The sequence below is a fragment of the Bufo gargarizans genome, chromosome 7 (assembly GCF_014858855.1).
Source record: "Bufo gargarizans isolate SCDJY-AF-19 chromosome 7, ASM1485885v1, whole genome shotgun sequence".
Taxonomy (NCBI): domain Eukaryota; kingdom Metazoa; phylum Chordata; class Amphibia; order Anura; family Bufonidae; genus Bufo; species Bufo gargarizans.
Window position 1 is genome coordinate 71,848,712 of NC_058086.1, and position 16,632 is coordinate 71,865,343.

At 44.2% G+C, this 16,632-nt stretch overlaps 1 protein-coding gene across 2 annotated transcripts in view; it reads left to right on the forward strand.

Annotated features, from left to right (window-relative positions):
• The window catches only part of HRH1 (histamine receptor H1), a 294,062-nt gene extending 280,790 nt beyond the window's left edge, over positions 1-13,272 (forward strand). The window contains exons 1-2 of one of the 2 annotated variants that reach the window (XM_044301379.1): positions 1,373-1,418; positions 11,485-13,272. In XM_044301379.1, coding sequence (XP_044157314.1) covers positions 11,595-13,079 — 1,485 coding nt within the window. In that variant the 5' untranslated portion in view covers positions 1,373-1,418; positions 11,485-11,594 and the 3' untranslated portion in view covers positions 13,080-13,272. Of the gene's footprint in view, positions 1-1,372; positions 1,419-11,484 lie in introns of those variants that run through there. The other variant, XM_044301378.1, reaches the window with a different exon arrangement.
• The last annotated feature ends 3,360 nt before the right edge of the window (positions 13,273-16,632 follow it).

Here is a 16,632-nt window from a genome sequence, read left to right on the forward strand (position 1 = left end):
ATGAAGGTAGGGACTCCTTAATAAAAGCGTCTTTATACATATGAAGCAGTAATGGATTTGTGTTCGGCATATTTAATATATACTTCCAGGGGCAGTCCGTCGGGTCCGGGGGACTTTCCTTTGGCCAATTGTGCTATTGCTTCTGTTAGCTCTAGAGCTGTTATAGGGGCATCTAGAAGGTCTGCCGCTTCTTGTGTCAGTCTGGGAAAGTCTAGCTCAGTAAGATAATCAATTGCGTCTTCCATCCTGTAGTCTACCTTAGTCTCATATAGATCCCTATAATATTCCTGGAACCTTCTAGCTATGGCTTCTGGCTCCAGCAACATGTTACTATCATCTCAACGGAAATGTTACTATCATCTCAACGGAAATAAGCAAATAATGCCATATCAGCATGGCTTCGTGAGGGATCGGTCATGCCAAACTAATTTAATCAGTTTCTATGAGGAGGTAAGTTCTAGACTTGACAGCGGCGAATCAATGGATGTCGTGTATCTGGACTTCTCCAAAGCATTTGACACTGTACCGCATGAAAAGTTAGTATATAAAATGAGAATACTCGGACTGGGAGAAAACGTCTGTAAGTGGGTAAGTAACTGGCTCAGTGATAGAAAACAGAGGGTGGTTATTAACGGTACACACTCAGATTGGATCACTGTCACTAGTGGAGTACCTCAGGGGTCAGTATTAGGCCCTATTCTCTTCAATATATTTATTAATGATCTTGTAGAAGGCTTGCATAGTAAAGTATCAATTTTCGCAGATGACACTAAACTGTGTAAAGTAATTTACACTGAAGAGGACAGTATACTGCTACAGAGGGATCTGGATAGATTGGAGGCTTGGGCAGATAAGTGGCAGATGAGGTTTAACACTGACAAATGTAAAGTTATGCACATAGGAAGGAATAATGCAAGTCACCCGTACATACTAAATGGTAAAACACTCGGTAACACTGACATGGAGAAGGATCTAGGAATTTTAATAAACAGCAAACTAAGCGGCAAAAACCAGTGTCAGGCAGCTGCTGCCAAGGCCAATAAGATAATGGGTTGCATCAGAAGGGGCATAGATGCCCGTGATGAGAACATAGTCCTACCACTTTACAAATCATTAGTCAGACCACACATAGAGTACTGTGTACAGTTCTTGGCTCCTGTAAACAAGGCAGACATAGCAGAGCTGGAGAAGGTCCAGAGGAGGGCAACTAAAGTAATAACTGGAATGGGGCAACTACAGTACCCTGAAAGATTATTAAAATTAGGGTTATTCACTTTAGAAAAAAGACGACTGAGGGGAGATCTAATTAATATGTATAAATATATCAGGGGTCAGTACAGAGATCTATACCATTATCTATTTATCCCCAGGACTGTGACTGTGACGAGGGGACAACCTCTGCATCTGGAGGAAAGAAGGTTTGTACATAAACATAGAAGAGGATTCTTTACGGTAAGAGCAGTGAGACTATGGAACTCTCTGCCTGAGGAGGTGGTGATGGGGAGTACAATAAAGGAATTCAAGAGGGGCCTGGATGTATTTCTGGAGCGTAATAATATTACAGGCTATAGCTACTAGAGAGGGGTCATTGATCCAGGGATTTATTCTGATTGCCTGATTGGAGACGGGAAGGAATTTTTTATTTCCCTAAAGTGAGGAAAATTGGCTTCTACCTCACAGGGTTTTTTTTTTTTGCCTTCCTCTGGATCAACTTTCAGGATGACAGGCCGAACTGGATGGACAAATGTATTTTTTCGGCCTTATGTACTGTGTTACTATGTAACATTTGGTTTGCCACATCTTTGATACGCAGCACTGCGGAAGACATCTGATTTTTGCAGTACTATATGGGTAAGGCTACTTTCACACTAGCGTTCGGGCGGATCCGTTCTGAACGGATCCGCCCATAATAATGCAGACGGAGGCTCCGTTCAGAACGGATCCGTCTGCATTATTTTAGCTAAAAAAAGCTAAGTGTGAAAATAGCCTGGGACGGATCCGTCCAGACTTTCAATGTAAAGTCAATGGGGGACGGATCCGCTTGAAGATTGAGCCATATGGTGACATCTTCAAGCGGATCCGTCCCCATTGACTTACATTGTAAGTCTGAACGGATCCGCTCGCCTCCGCACGGCCAGGCGGACACCCGAACGCTGCAAGCAGCGTTCAGCTGTCCGCCTGTCCGTGCGGAGGCGAGCGGAGCGGAGGCTGAACGCCGCCAGACTGATGCAGTCTGAGCGGATCCGCCTCCATTCAGACTGCATCAGGGCTGGACGGCTGCGTTCGGGTCCGCTCGTGAGCTCCTTCAAACGGAGCTCACGAACGGAAACCCGAACGCTAGTGTGAAAGCAGCCTAAGTAACTTACTAGATTGGTTACCCAATTCAAAATGAGACTGTTTTGTAAAAAACATCTTACTTTGGGCTTTCTCCTTGAGAAGGGTAAGATATTGTCTACCTTTTAACAACTATTCTTCTCTGTTCTGAGTGCTAGGGTTTGCTATATAAACTCTCTCTAGTCTAGAGCACTCCCCCGCTAATTCCTCTTCTTGTCTAGCTGCAAATCTTTTAATAAAAGAGATGGAGGATCTTAAACACCCCTTAAATACGCCTTCATGGTCTCCCATACTAATGAATACTCTTCGTTATTATCATGGTCCGACATGAACACTGATAACTGATCAGGGATACGATCTAAGGGCGCAAACAGTGACAGCCAAAAGGGGTGGATTCTCATAGAGCGCCTATTCCCACTCCTGTTTGCCTGCAATTCTAACTGTAAAGGTGAGTGATCAGAGATTCCTCTCGAACCATATTCTATGTGATAAGCTACTGAACACATAGTTGGATTCCCAAAGGCGTAATCTATACAGGATAGGGTATTGTGACTAGTTGAATGGCACGAGTAGTGTCTAGTGTCAGGATGTTTCAGACGCCACATATCTACCCAGACCACTTTTTCGGTTAATGTCGCCAGATGCGTCATAGGAGCTGCGCGCCTATCTGTAGCCTCATCGGACAAAAATCTATCCATGTCAGCATCCAGCATCATATTAAAGTCTCCCAGACATATTGTTTTAGCTTGAGGATAGGATGATGCGAAACTGACCGCTTGATGCATAATCTGAAGCGATAAGGGGGGTGGTATGTACACACCCAGAATCACATACAAGAGGCAATCTATGTATGCTGCCACAAACACAGATCTCCCAGAAAGATCCACCTGATATGTCTCTACCTCCCATCTAAGTGACTTGTGCACCAGCAAAGACACTCCTCTAGACAAATTAGTATAGCATGAGTTCTGTGCCCATTGGACCCACGGCTTCTGAATCCTTCTTGTGGTGTCTGCGGTCAGATGTGTTTCCTGAAAACACAATATGTGGGGATTGTATCGTCTGACCGCAGAGAATACCATAGTGCGTTTCCTATTGCTCCCCAGTCCTCTTATGTTCCAGGACATTATGCGTATCTTTGCCATGTTGTCTTAGTAAAGAGATTCAATTCACTCCCTGGTCTCATGCTCAGCAGGTCCCGCCACTCTGTTAGGACTGAGTAGTAGTTTTGACATCTTAACCCAGGTCTAGTCTCACTAACACAGTGTAAAACACAAAACAGCCAAACAGTGAAACATAACATGTCATAGATATTATACGTCTTTACGGAGTCAGTAGTAAGACTTCCGATACTCCCGCACTGTCTGCGGTGAAAACACATGATGGATCATGTGGCAATTTTGAATACGGGGTGTGCGAATGGTTAACTCACCAGTTGCACTGATTAAATTTAAACGTGAATAAAGTAAAGAAAAAAGAAAAGGGCCCAAGCCCTAACCTCTTACATCCAGGACTGTAACCCAACCATAGTGATTCACAGAGGTATGATGCGTACTCTCCTTATCTCGGCGATGTAGGATCAGAAGTTGAAGTCCCATGTCATACCAGAGTATAATGCATTATCCTGTCACCGACGTCTCCAGAACCCTATGACTCATATCAAACTGTGATTATTTCCAGTTTACGCATTAGACTTATACATTGCACATTATGGAAAGTATACAAAAAGTGAGGGAGGTAAGAATGTCGGAAAGCTGAGAGGAACAGGCAAGTAAGTCACGATAATATGATTACTCAGTTAAGGTGAGCGCAGGTCAAGATCCGCGTGACCTATGGCTAGTTGTCCCTTTTCTTCAGCTACCTGAGTAGCGTCAAGGGTTGGCTCCTCTCTGGGGTCTTGCTTGCCTATTCTTGCCGTCCAGCCAGCTGATGGCTTCCTCAGGAGTGTTAAAGAAACAGCTCGTTTCTCCATCAACTACCCTCAATCTGTCTGGATATGCCATGGAGTAGGGTAAGTTCATTTCTCTTAGCCTTTTTTTCACGGTAGTGAAGGTGGCCCTGCACTTTTGTAACTCGGCCTAGAAATCTGGAAAAATCATGACGATGGCGTTGTCATATCTCAGCTCTTGCTTATTGCGCGCCAACTGTAGCACATGATCCCAGTCTCACCAGCAATGGCCTAGGAGGCGCCCCCCGGTAGGAGAGGTCTAGCTGGAACGCGATACGCTCGTTCGATGATAAAGGCTGATGAGAATGTGGCATCCGGAAAGGTATTTCTGAGCCAAGTGGTAATAAATGCGCAAGGATTATTACCTTCGGTTCTCTCTGGCAGACCAATAATGCGCAGGTTATTCCTTCACATGCGGTTCTCGTAATCCTTGTTGCAAAAATGCTACCTTCTTTTCCAGCTCCTTTATTTTAGTTGGAGGGGGTGTTACACAATCCTCCACTGCCGATTATTCTGGTTTCAGTTTCTCTGACGCGTTCCCTGCATAGTCTGTATATCGTGACGCAGTAGTCGACCTGCACCTCCTCCATCTTGCCTACCATAGAAGAGCGACAGGTGGCAATTGCTTGCAATAATTGGTCTGTGACCTGCTTTAATGATAGCACTGTCTCCAATATCCTGCACTTCGCGGTGCGCAGAGTTGTCCTCGGCAATTGGGGTTGGAGAGCGGAAGCATGAGCCAGCACCATCTTGGCTATTAGTACGAGCAAATTCCTAAAGCTTTTCTGCCGCCGACAGCGGTCTGTTTCGGGACATATTCATTCCTCGGGGCCTTTGGGACTTCTGCTCATCCTGGATGAAATGTTAAGTTCTGTAAAGTTCAGGATTATTGAGAAGTTAGGGCTCGGGTCCGGAGCTCAGCTAAATGCGTCCGCTCATAGCAGCTTCCGGTCATGCCCCCTCGAATAGAGAATTTTAATCGCGAATATTGGCACTTTGAGAATTCGCAAATATTTTGAATATAGTGCTATATATTCGTAATGACGAATATTTGTCATTTTTTGCCATCTGAACACATGATTCCTCCCTGCTTCTTGCTTGTGGGCCAATGAGTCATTGGCCCACAAGCAAGAAGCAGGGAGGAATCATGTGTTCAAATCGAATATTCTAAAAACGAATATACAGTTGCAAGAAAAAGTATGTGAACCCTTTGGAATGATATGGATTTCTGCATAAATTGGTCATAAAATGTGAGCCGATCTTCATCTAAGTCACAACAATAGACAATCACAGTCTGGTTAAACTAATAACACACAAAGAATTAAATGTTGCCATGTTTTTATTGAACACACCATGTACATTCACAGTGCAGGTGGAAAAAGTATGTGAACCCTTGGATTTAAGAACTGGTTGAACCTCCTTTGGCAGCAATAACTTCAACCAAATGTTTCCTGTAGATTTTAGAACAGACGTGCACAACGGTCAGGAGTAATTCTTGACTATTCCTCTTTACAGAACTGTTTCAGTTCAGCAATTTTCTTGGCATGTCTGGTGTGAGTCGCTTTCTTGAGGTCATGCCACAGCATCTCATTCGGGTTGAGGTCAGGACTCTGACTGGACCACTCCAGAAGGCGCATTTTCTTCTGTTTAAGCCATTCTGTTGTTGATTTACTTCTATGCTTTGGGTCGTTGTCCTGTTGCAACACCCATCTTCTGTTGAGCTTCAGCTGGTGGACAGATGGCCTTAAGTTCTCCTGCAAAATGTCTTGATAAACCTGGGTATTAATTTTTCCTTTGATGATAGCAATCCGTCCAGGCCCTGATGCAGCAAAGCAGCCCAAAACCATGATGCCCCCACCACCATACTTCACAGTTGGGGTGAGGTTTTGATGTTGGTGTGCTGTGCCTCTTTTTCTCCACACATAGTGTTGTGTGTTTCTTACAAACAACTCAACTTTGGTTTCATCTGTCCACAGAATATTTTGCCAGTACTGCTGTGGAACATCCAGGTGCTCTTGTGCAAACTGTAAATGTGCAGCAATGTTTTTTTGTGGACAGCAGTGGCTTCCTCTGTGGTATCCTCCTATGAAATCCATTCTTGTTTAGTGTTTGGCGTATCTTAGATTCGCTAACAGGGATGTTCGCATATGCCAGAGACTTTTGTAAGTCTTTAGCTGACACTCTAGGATTCTTCTTCACGTCATTGAGCAGTCTGCGCTGTGCTCTTGCAGTTATCTTTACAGGACGGCCACTCCTAGGGAGAGTAGCAGCCGTGGTGAACTTTCTCCTTTTGTAGACAATTTGTCTTACCGTGGACTGATGAATAGCAAGGCTTTTGGAGATACTTTTATAACCCTTTCCAGCTTTATGCAAGTCAACAATTCTTAATCGTAGGTCTTCTGAGATATCTTTTGTGCAAGGCATCATTCACATCAGGCAATGCTTCTTGTGAAAAGCAAACCCAGAACTGGTGTGTGTTTTTTATAGGGTAGGGCAGCTGTAACCAACACCTCCAATCTCATCTCATTGAGATGGAGAGGAGGGCAGCGAAGAGGAAAAGAAGCTGTGGTGAGGTCTGCTACCTGACGAGAGGTAAGTGAAGGGGGAGGCAGAGCAATGATGGGAGTCCTGGTTATTTAACTGTGACTGTATGTTAGGGCTGAAGGGAGGGATGTTATTTACATGGAACTGTGTGTTGGAGTGGCTGGGGAGGGGGTCATCTTATTTACATAGGACTGTATGTTTATGGTGGCTGTAGGAGGGAGTGATGTTATTTACATGGGACTGTATGTTGGAGGGGGCTGGGGAGGGATTGATGTTATTTACATGGGACTGAATGTTACAGGGGTCTGAGGGAGGGAGTTATGTTATTTACATGGGACTGTATGTTGAAGGTGCCTGGTGGGGGGGAATTATGTTATTTACATAGGACTGAATGTTGAGGGGGTGATATTTACATGGGATTGCATGTTAGAGGCGGCTGGGGAGGAGGTGATGTTATTTACATGGGACTGTATTTTGGAGGGGGCTGTAGATAGAGAGGGATGTTATTTACATGGGACTGTATATTGAAGAGGCTGGAGAGATGGTGTGATGTTATTTACATGGGACTCTATTGCGAAGGGAGGGAAATAGCGTTATTTACATGGGACTGTATGTGGGAGGGGCTGTAGGGAGGGGAGTGATGTTATTTACATAAGACTGCATTTTGAAGGGGGCAGGAGAGTTGGTGTGATGTTATTTAAATGGGACTGTATGGTGGAGGGAGGAATATAACTACAGGGAACACTGCAGGGAGCATTATAAATACTGGGAGCACTTCAGGGTGAGCATTATAACAGTAGGGGGCAGTATAACTACTGGGGGCACTGTAGGGGTATTATAAATCCAGGGGACATTATAGGCATTCTTATTACTACTGGGTGCTCTATAGGAGTAACTTATAGATTGGCCTTATTTCTACTAAGAGCACTATGGGGGGCCTTATTACTACTGAGGGGTCTGTAGAGAGCTTTATTACCACTTAGGGAACAATAGGGGGCCCTATTTCTACTGAGGGGGGCTCTGTGAGGGTACTATTAATACTGGAGGGCTCTTCTACTAATGGGGGCACTCTTGGGGAGTGTTATCACGGTTGGGGGCACTGTAGGGGCCATTATTACTAATGGGGGCATTCTTGGGGAGCATTATCACTATTGGGGCACTGTAGGAGGCAGTATTACTAATTAGGGCATTCTGGAAGGGAATTACTATTAGTGGGACTATGAGGAGCACTATTACTATTGGGGGCACTCATTTTTCTTCAGGATAGTATTTGGGAGTATTGGAGGGTACAGCGAGCAGCAGGATGACACTGTGGGGACTCCAGGTTGGGAGATGATGATAGAAATCTGAGGAAGCTAAGATGTCTGTGTGTCACACTCTGCAGAGACGAGGCGGCTGAGAGAACTTGTACAGACCGAATGGAGAAGATGATGACAGAGAAGATCTACATCGGAGGAGATGTCACCTGGAAGGCGCTGGATGTGACAGGTATGTGCTGCGGTATAGCAAGTACAGCAAAATGCGGTGAGCGGGGGGAGGGGAGGCGACTTAGAGAACTGGGCCATATTCAGAAAAAAATAGAATGTGTCGGCAGATAAGAACCATTTGGCCCATCTAGTCTGCCCAATTCATTGGGGTTGGGGCCTGGATCTTTTAAGACCCTAGCAATGCCCCTGGCAGTGACGCCAAATTCATCAATCATGTGGCCTAGATGCAGCTCAGTCCTATTCATGGGAATGGGGTTGATCTGCAATACTAAGCACAGCAGCTATCCGAAATATGGCGCTGTGAGGAGGCCACAGCAAACAGCTGTTAGGTGGGAGTGTCAGACCTCCCCTAATCAGATACTGAGGATAGAAAACCCCTTTAAATGTACCCAGGCATAGATTCTGGAGGGAGGGCTTTCTTCTGGTAGGACCAAGGAGTACCAGAACATTATTACGTATCTTACATGTAGACTGAGTAATATATAGGTGAATGTTAGATTAGGAATATGCAGGGTTTAGAAACATATTTCTACAATATGATACAATATATTTACTGTCTGTGTTGATCAGGGAAGTGGGACAGGGAAACAGAGCGTGTGCCTTGTTTCATGATTTACTAACTAACGTAGAGTGTTTATCAAAGCTCGGGAATCAATCTGCACAGTTTAGTTTGGCCAGAAACAAAGACGCTGCAGTTTATGTTTAAAAATCCAAGTTAATGTTTAGCCTATTTTTATCAGAAAATCTACCCATAGACATATCTGAAACATGCTATGAGAATCACTGGAGCTTTAGAAGACTCCTTTAAAGGGGTTGTCCGGGTTCAGAGCTGAACCTCGACATACCCATAATTTCACCGAGGCAGCCCCCCCTGATGTTAGCATCTCATTACATGCTCCGATGCTCTCCCTTGCCCTGCGCTGGATCGCGCAGGTCTAGGGCGCTTTTATTTACAATAAACACACTGTCGGGCAGAGGCTTTCCCCCCAGCAGTGTGTTCGGTGATGTCACCGGCTCTGATGGGCGGGCTTTAGCGCTGCCCTAGCCGTTTTACAGGCTAGGGCAGCGCTAATGCCCGCCCATTAGTGCTGGTATCTTTCCCAGGTTCACTGCTGGGTGGAAGCCTCCACCTGGCAGCCCTATGGAGGGACCAATTCGTCACCGGAACTCCAGAAAATGCCTTTGCCCTGCACGATTTAGCGGCCATGTTTCATTTGTATGTCTTATGTATTTCACAATCCGCACAAAAAAAAGATAAAGGAAATTGTTATAAACCCACAAGAAACACCCATAAGGAGGTCAATTATAGGAAGATCAGGCAATTAACTTACCTGTCCAGGCTCCAGTAACACAAGATGTCCACCCCAGGAGAGATGCACTCCTGAGCCACGCCACCTGGTGATGCGACTGCATCCTTAGTAACAATTTTCTAGTGTTTGTTTCTCCCTGTAGTGGGAGTGTGCTGGGGGAGATTAGCAGTGGGCTGATTAGCCCCACTGCTCTATTACCATGAACTAGTGTTTCTGACTAATAGAGCGCTGAGTCAATGGACCTATCAGGTTCTTCAGTGCTCTATTTAAATACCTTCCTGGCCATACACCATTGCCAGTGAGTCTTGTTTGGCTCACTAGCTAGGTTCCTTGTTCCCTGTTCCCGCATTTGCATACTGATTCCGCTGTGCTTCTGACCTCGGCTTGTCTTCTAAACACCCTCTGTCTCTCGTTTGATACTGCGTAGCCCATCTGGTTTTGACCTATTTCCGTATGACTCTGCTTTGGTGTTTGTTCGTCTGTTGGTGTCTGTCTGTCTGTCTCTCCACTTATTTAGAGTAGGGAGCGTCGTCCAGTTGCGGTCCTGCCAAGTAGGGCTTATACTGCAAATAGGGGGGGGGGGACAGCATGCTGGGTTCTAGGTTAGGGCTCACTTTCCTCGCGTCTGTACCTACCTACAGGCAAATGGCTTTCCATACATTGTTTTTTTTTTGCAGATCTGTTAAATGGGTGAAACAAATACACAAACACTGACAGGAATAGGGCCCCATAGAAATGTGGAACCATCATCAATAAGCCGGAGCAGCTGCCTCGTTCATGATGTGTATTGCATTAACAGCACATACATTTCAATGGAAACTATGCTTTATTTTATCTACATTTATGGTGGTTTTGCTGTCTATATATTATCTATCACTCTATATTGTCTGTCTATTTATCTATCTAGCTATCTCATTTCTATCTTTTTATCTATCTTTTTGTCTAGCTATCAATCTAGATTTATCTATTCTTAAAATTTAATCAGAAAATGACCTATTATTAAAATCAAGTTTTTATATTTTAAAGAATGTTTGGTGATATAATTTTTTTTATTTTCCATGTCACTATCTATATTTTAAAAGAATCCTGCAGTTTTCGCTCTGGTCACTAAGCCTATTAATAGGTGACACTTCTTGTTCTGTACAGTTCACTTTTCAGCAGTCATTTCCTTATTACAGGCAGGATTAGAATGACAGATATTAGATGGATGAATGGATGTCTGGAAGGAACAGAAATGAGGCAGCAACCTAACTTGGATTGAGAAAGGCCTTATTGTGTTGGGCAGAAACATTGCATTCTGTGGTAATAAAGCAGTTCTCCAACCCTTTCAGCCAAGTTGGAGAGCTGCCTTATTTCTGTTGTGGATATTCTTGGACCAATAGCCGATGGTCGTGGAGGGATTGCATCCACATCTGCATTTTCTTGTGACAGTGCTGCTTTTCTTTCTTGTTTTAAATAGATAGAAGCCACCATTCGCAATATGTGATATGACACCTTATCTACTCCCTCCTGACCTCTGCACAATTCACAGACCATGCCTAGAAAACTAAACTCTCCCATAGAAGTCAATGAGGTCTCCTCCTGTTCATTGTGTCTATGGCCTACGGTAGCTGCTGTAAAGTATATCTCTAAATGCTGTTAACAACAGCTTGGGCAAGATAGCCACCATCATGATCACTTTCAGGAAATACAATTAAAAAATCTACCACCAGAAAATAAACTGAGATATGTCACTATCTGGTCCTAAATTGCCAGAAAGAATTATACTGTAGGTGACACATTCCCTTTAACTAGAAATATGTTTTGTGCATTGCTTTAATGCTGACTTAGCCTTCAACAGTTTACTGTTTTTGTTTTATAGATAAAGGCCAGAATTTAGAAGATGACCCTTTCCATCTCTGCATTTATGTAACACATCAGATCAAGTGTCTGCTGTAATTTTCTCTCGAATCCACTGTTACTGGGAGAATAATGTTGAATAACAACTTGAGCTTACCAAAGAATGTGACCACTATTCACTCTGCAACCTTGGGCCTGGTATTAGGGAGCATATCATTTTTTACAGTTATCATGAACATTTTAGTACTGTATGCTGTGAAAACCGAGCGCAAACTTCACACTGTCGGAAACTTGTACATTGTTAGCCTGTCTATTGCTGACCTTATTGTGGGTGTCGCAGTCATGCCACTAAACATTTTGTATCTCCTAAACCATGAATGGATCCTTGGAAGACCAACATGTCTCTTTTGGTTATCTATGGACTATGTTGCTAGCACAGCCTCTATCTTCAGTCTTTTTATTCTTTGTATTGATCGCTATCGCTCCATCCAGCAGCCCCTGCAGTATTTGAAGTATCGAACAAAGACCAGAGCTTCTGTCATGATCTCCGGAGCTTGGCTTTTGTCATTGACTTGGATAATTCCTATACTGGGTTGGCACGAATTTTCAAATGGTGGAATTAGATCAGTGCCGGAACACGTGTGTGAAACTGAGTTTCACAAAGTGACTTGGTTCAAAGTTCTTACGGCCATATTGAATTTCTATATACCATCTTTGCTAATGTTGTGGTTCTATGCTAAGATATACAAAGCTGTGAGAGAACATTATCAACATCGGGGACTTATTAATGGTTCTTTCCAACTGTTTTATGACAGTAAGTTGGTACGGAATGTCAAAGTGCTAAAAAAGCCAAGGAGCTATGTAAAAAAACAGTGCAGTAATGGAACTCTTATGGTACCAGAGACAAGCCTTCACAGTCATTATACTACACCTTCCGGTATGTTTCCCAAACAAAAAAGCCAACATGAACAATTCCATATAGAGGACTTTGAGGGTCAGCAGACATTTAGCCCGTGTGACAATAATGTTGTCAAATTGCACTGTTTCCCTTTAACCATAATACAGGCAAGCCCAGAAGAATGCAGAAACTATGTTACCGTAAGCAGGAGATTGATTAAGGAACACTTCCGTGAAAACCTGGAGGTAACAGACATATCAGAAGAGCACACCTTTGTTGAGGCTGGTTCTTGTGTCTTGGATTCAAATCAGATGGAAGAGAACCACACAGAAACCATTGAGAGTACCGAAACCCAGCACTCTGGCAATTTAGGCTACCTGAAGCACACATGGCAAAGGTTCCGCACACAGTCCAAGCAGAACTTCCATGGACTTCACATGAACAGGGAAAGGAAAGCTGCCAAACAGTTGGGTTTCATCATGGCAGCATTTATGTTGTGTTGGATCCCATATTTTGTTCTTTTCATGGTCATAGCATTTTGCCAAGACTGCTTCAATCACAATATTCACATGTTTACTATTTGGCTTGGCTATGTCAACTCAACACTAAACCCTCTGATCTACCCACTGTGCAATGAGAATTTCAAGAAGACATTTAAGAAGATATTTCATGTTAATACATGTAAAAAGGAGAAGTGCACATCTTGTAAGTGTAAATGATCTTAGAACGTTCTTCAGATGTCTTGGAAGTATCAGTGTTAAACTTCAAAATTTTCAAGAGAAACTTTCCTTGAGACATCTGACAGTTTTCATGGATTTTTTTTGTGTCTCAGTTACTTATGTTTATTTATGAACACTGTACAGCTCAATAATGTCTTGGATTAATAAGTTAACAGAGTATTCTCATCTTAGATATTGGTGGCATACCTCTAGGATATGTCATCAATGTCAGCAAGGTGCAGTTCCCACCTCTGGGACCCACTCCTATCTCCAGAACAGGCCCCCCAAAGTGAAGGAAAGCGCCCAACCCTATGATACTTCCAAAAATTGATTGCTGGCTAGTGATGAGCGGGAGGTGCCATATTTAATTTCGACGAAATTCGTTTCATTTTCGTCAAAATCGAATATTCGTCATTATTCTAGTTATCGCGATTAATATGCGATTTAAATAATCGCTTATTGCGATTGTAACTTAAGGCTACTTTCCTATTGGTTTGATATCTAGAATTAGCGAAGATGACGAATATAACGAATGTATTCGTCATATTCCTCAAAACGAAGATAACAAAGTATTCTCCATCTTTGTTTTATCTACCTATTCATCAACTTCGCTAATTCTAGCAATCAAATAGGAAAGTTGACTATAGAGACAGCTGTGTTTAATTCGCTATGCGATTATATTACTTTGCTTTTTTTTTAAAATAAATTTAATCATTATAATAATCAAGTATTATAACTATTCTATTTATTAAAAAAAGCTAAGTAATATAATCGCATAGCGAATTAAACACAGCTGTCTCTATAGTCAACTTTCCTATTTGATTGCTAGAATTAGCGAAGTTGACGGATATGGAGTATATAAGATGGAGAATATTTTGTTAACTTTGTTTTCGTCTTCGCTAATTCTACCAAGCCAACCATAGTAAACCAGGTCTAAGTTGAAATCGCAATGCGATTAATTCAAGTTAGATTAATCGCATTGCGATTTCAACGTAATTCTCAAATCCGACAGTACATTCTAGTATGGATACGTTCCCATGGTGATGGGGACGCTCCATGAGCACGGAAGTCGGCAGAAGCATCTACAATTCTCTCTAAAGCACGGGTGTCAAACACAAGGCCCGCCAGACCTCGTCATGTGGCCCGCGTAGCCGCTGCCGGCCGCCAGCCTTCACCTTTTATTATCACTTCCTGCAGGCGGCCCCTGCAGGAAGTGATAATAAATCGCATAATGAGCGGCAGGGCTTTTTTTCTGGCGTAACGCACCGGAACGGCGTTCCGCCACCTTTTGACATCGCAGCCTGCCATGCTCCAGCATCGCAGGCTGCGATGTATCAGCGGGGAGGGACTGGGAGGAGGAGCTGGGGGCCGATGCGTTCACTGTGCTCCGGCCCCCAGCTCCAGTAGTTATAAAATGTGTACAATTAATAAGGATTCTATTCATGAGGCCCCCTCTGCAGTAGAACATTCAATATAGCCACATCCTACTCACAGGGCTGTTATCTTAATGCTAGCCGGCCGGGCAGACGAGCGGCAGCGTCACGACTGACGTCATGTGCCCGGCCTACTTTCTGAACGAAGGAGGCGGCGCAGGCATGTGACGTCAGTCGTGACGCTGCCGCTCGTCTGCCCGGCAGGCCAGCATTAAGATAACAGCCCTGTGAGTAGGATGTGGCTATATTGAATGTTCTACTGCAGAGGGGGCCTCATGAATAGAATCCTTATTAATTGTACACATTTTATAACTAGTCTGTACTGGAGCTGCAATGGGGGGGGTCTGTGGATGGCACTGTTATGGGGTGGGTGGGGGTCTGTGGATGGCACTGTTATGAGGTGGGGGGTCTGTGGATGGCACTGTTATGGGGTGGGGGGTCTGTGGATGGCACTGTTATGGGGTGGGGGGTCTGTGGATGGCACTGTTATGAGGTGGGGGGGTCTGTGGATGGCACTGTTATGGGGTGGGGGGTCTGTGGATGGCACTGTTATGGGGTGGGGGATCTATGAATGGCACTGTTTTGGGGTGGGGGGTCTGTGGATGGCACTGTTATGGGGTGGGGGGGGTCTGTGGATGGCACTGTTATGGGGTGGGGGGGTCTGTGGATGGCACTGTTATGGGGTGGGGGGGGTCTGTGGATGGCACTGTTATGGGGTGGGGGGCTCTGTGGATGGCACTGTTATGGGGTGGGGGGGTCTGTGGATGGCACTGTTATAGGATGGGGGGGTCTGTGGATGGCACTGTTATAGGATGGGGGATCTGTGGATGCCATCCCCAGATCCCCCATTAACAGTGCCATCCCCATCTGGGGGGTTTCTTTGCTGGGCTGGACTTTTATAGCCCCCCCCCCCCCCCAAATTTTACTTGCATCCCTGTTCTCTAAAGGGGTGGTTTTAGGGGGCGGTCCTAGGGGTGGGCAGATCCCCCATAAGTGTCACCCACAGATCCCCCATAAGTGTCACCCACAGATCCCCCATAAGTGTCACCCACAGATCCCCCATAAGTCCGATACAACCGGCCCTTTGAGGATGACCAAACTGCTGATGCGGCCCCCGATGAATTTGAGTTTGACACCCCTGCTCTAAAGGTATAAACTAGATGAATGTGCTAAATGGAAACGTAAAGGAAATTCTGTATGAACTGGTGTTATGTTCCTCAGAGTGCATTTCGCTAGCAGCCTCACATTCACAAACCAAACACAAAAAAAAACCTATCGTGTTAAAATACATGATATGAAATATTACTGACCATTGAAATATATTTATAATATTCATGGATTTGTCATAATATACTTTTTTTCCACTTGATACATGTAAAGCCATTAGCCCAAAATGAATTTTTTTTGTGACCATCTGTGACACACTTCCACCTTCTAGTTTTTCTCGAAAATATTAAGGGTACATTTTCAGTACATGCAGGAGTTCCTGCATTTTATATGGGATGGTATATCTTCCATAAATATACAAGCAATCCTGTATATGATTGGTGTGGAGGAGTCAAACCCCTGCCACCTTCATAGAATAGCAAAATGAAAGGGGTTGTTCACGAATGGGTACCTTTTCTACAGACCTAACAGCATGGGTGGACCCGTGGTGGTAATCATACTTACCTGATCTCCGCTGCTGTGTTCCGGCTCCATGGCTGCCCCACTGCCTCTGCAGGTCCCAGGTCTGCCCATGTCAACATCCAATTTGACAGCTGTAGCCAATGGCTGGTTGCAGGAGTCATATGTCACCTATGTCACCCATCACGTGACCCATTGACATGATGCATAAGTGACTTGTGACTGCTATTAAAAACCATAGTAATCCTGGAAAACCCATTTAAGGAATTCTTCATGGTACTGTACTGTATCATAATATTGTACTGCCAAATTATATGATTCCTTCTTATTACTGCTTTCATCAGATAAACATGCTTGCATACCAATGCATTGAAAAGATTAACTCTAAAGGCCCTGTGGCATGTGATCCTGCTCCCCGTTCCTGTCAGGCTGCTCAGCCATGACACAGGGTCAGATCATTGCTATATATTGTTGAGCAGAGGTCCTGCTCTGCA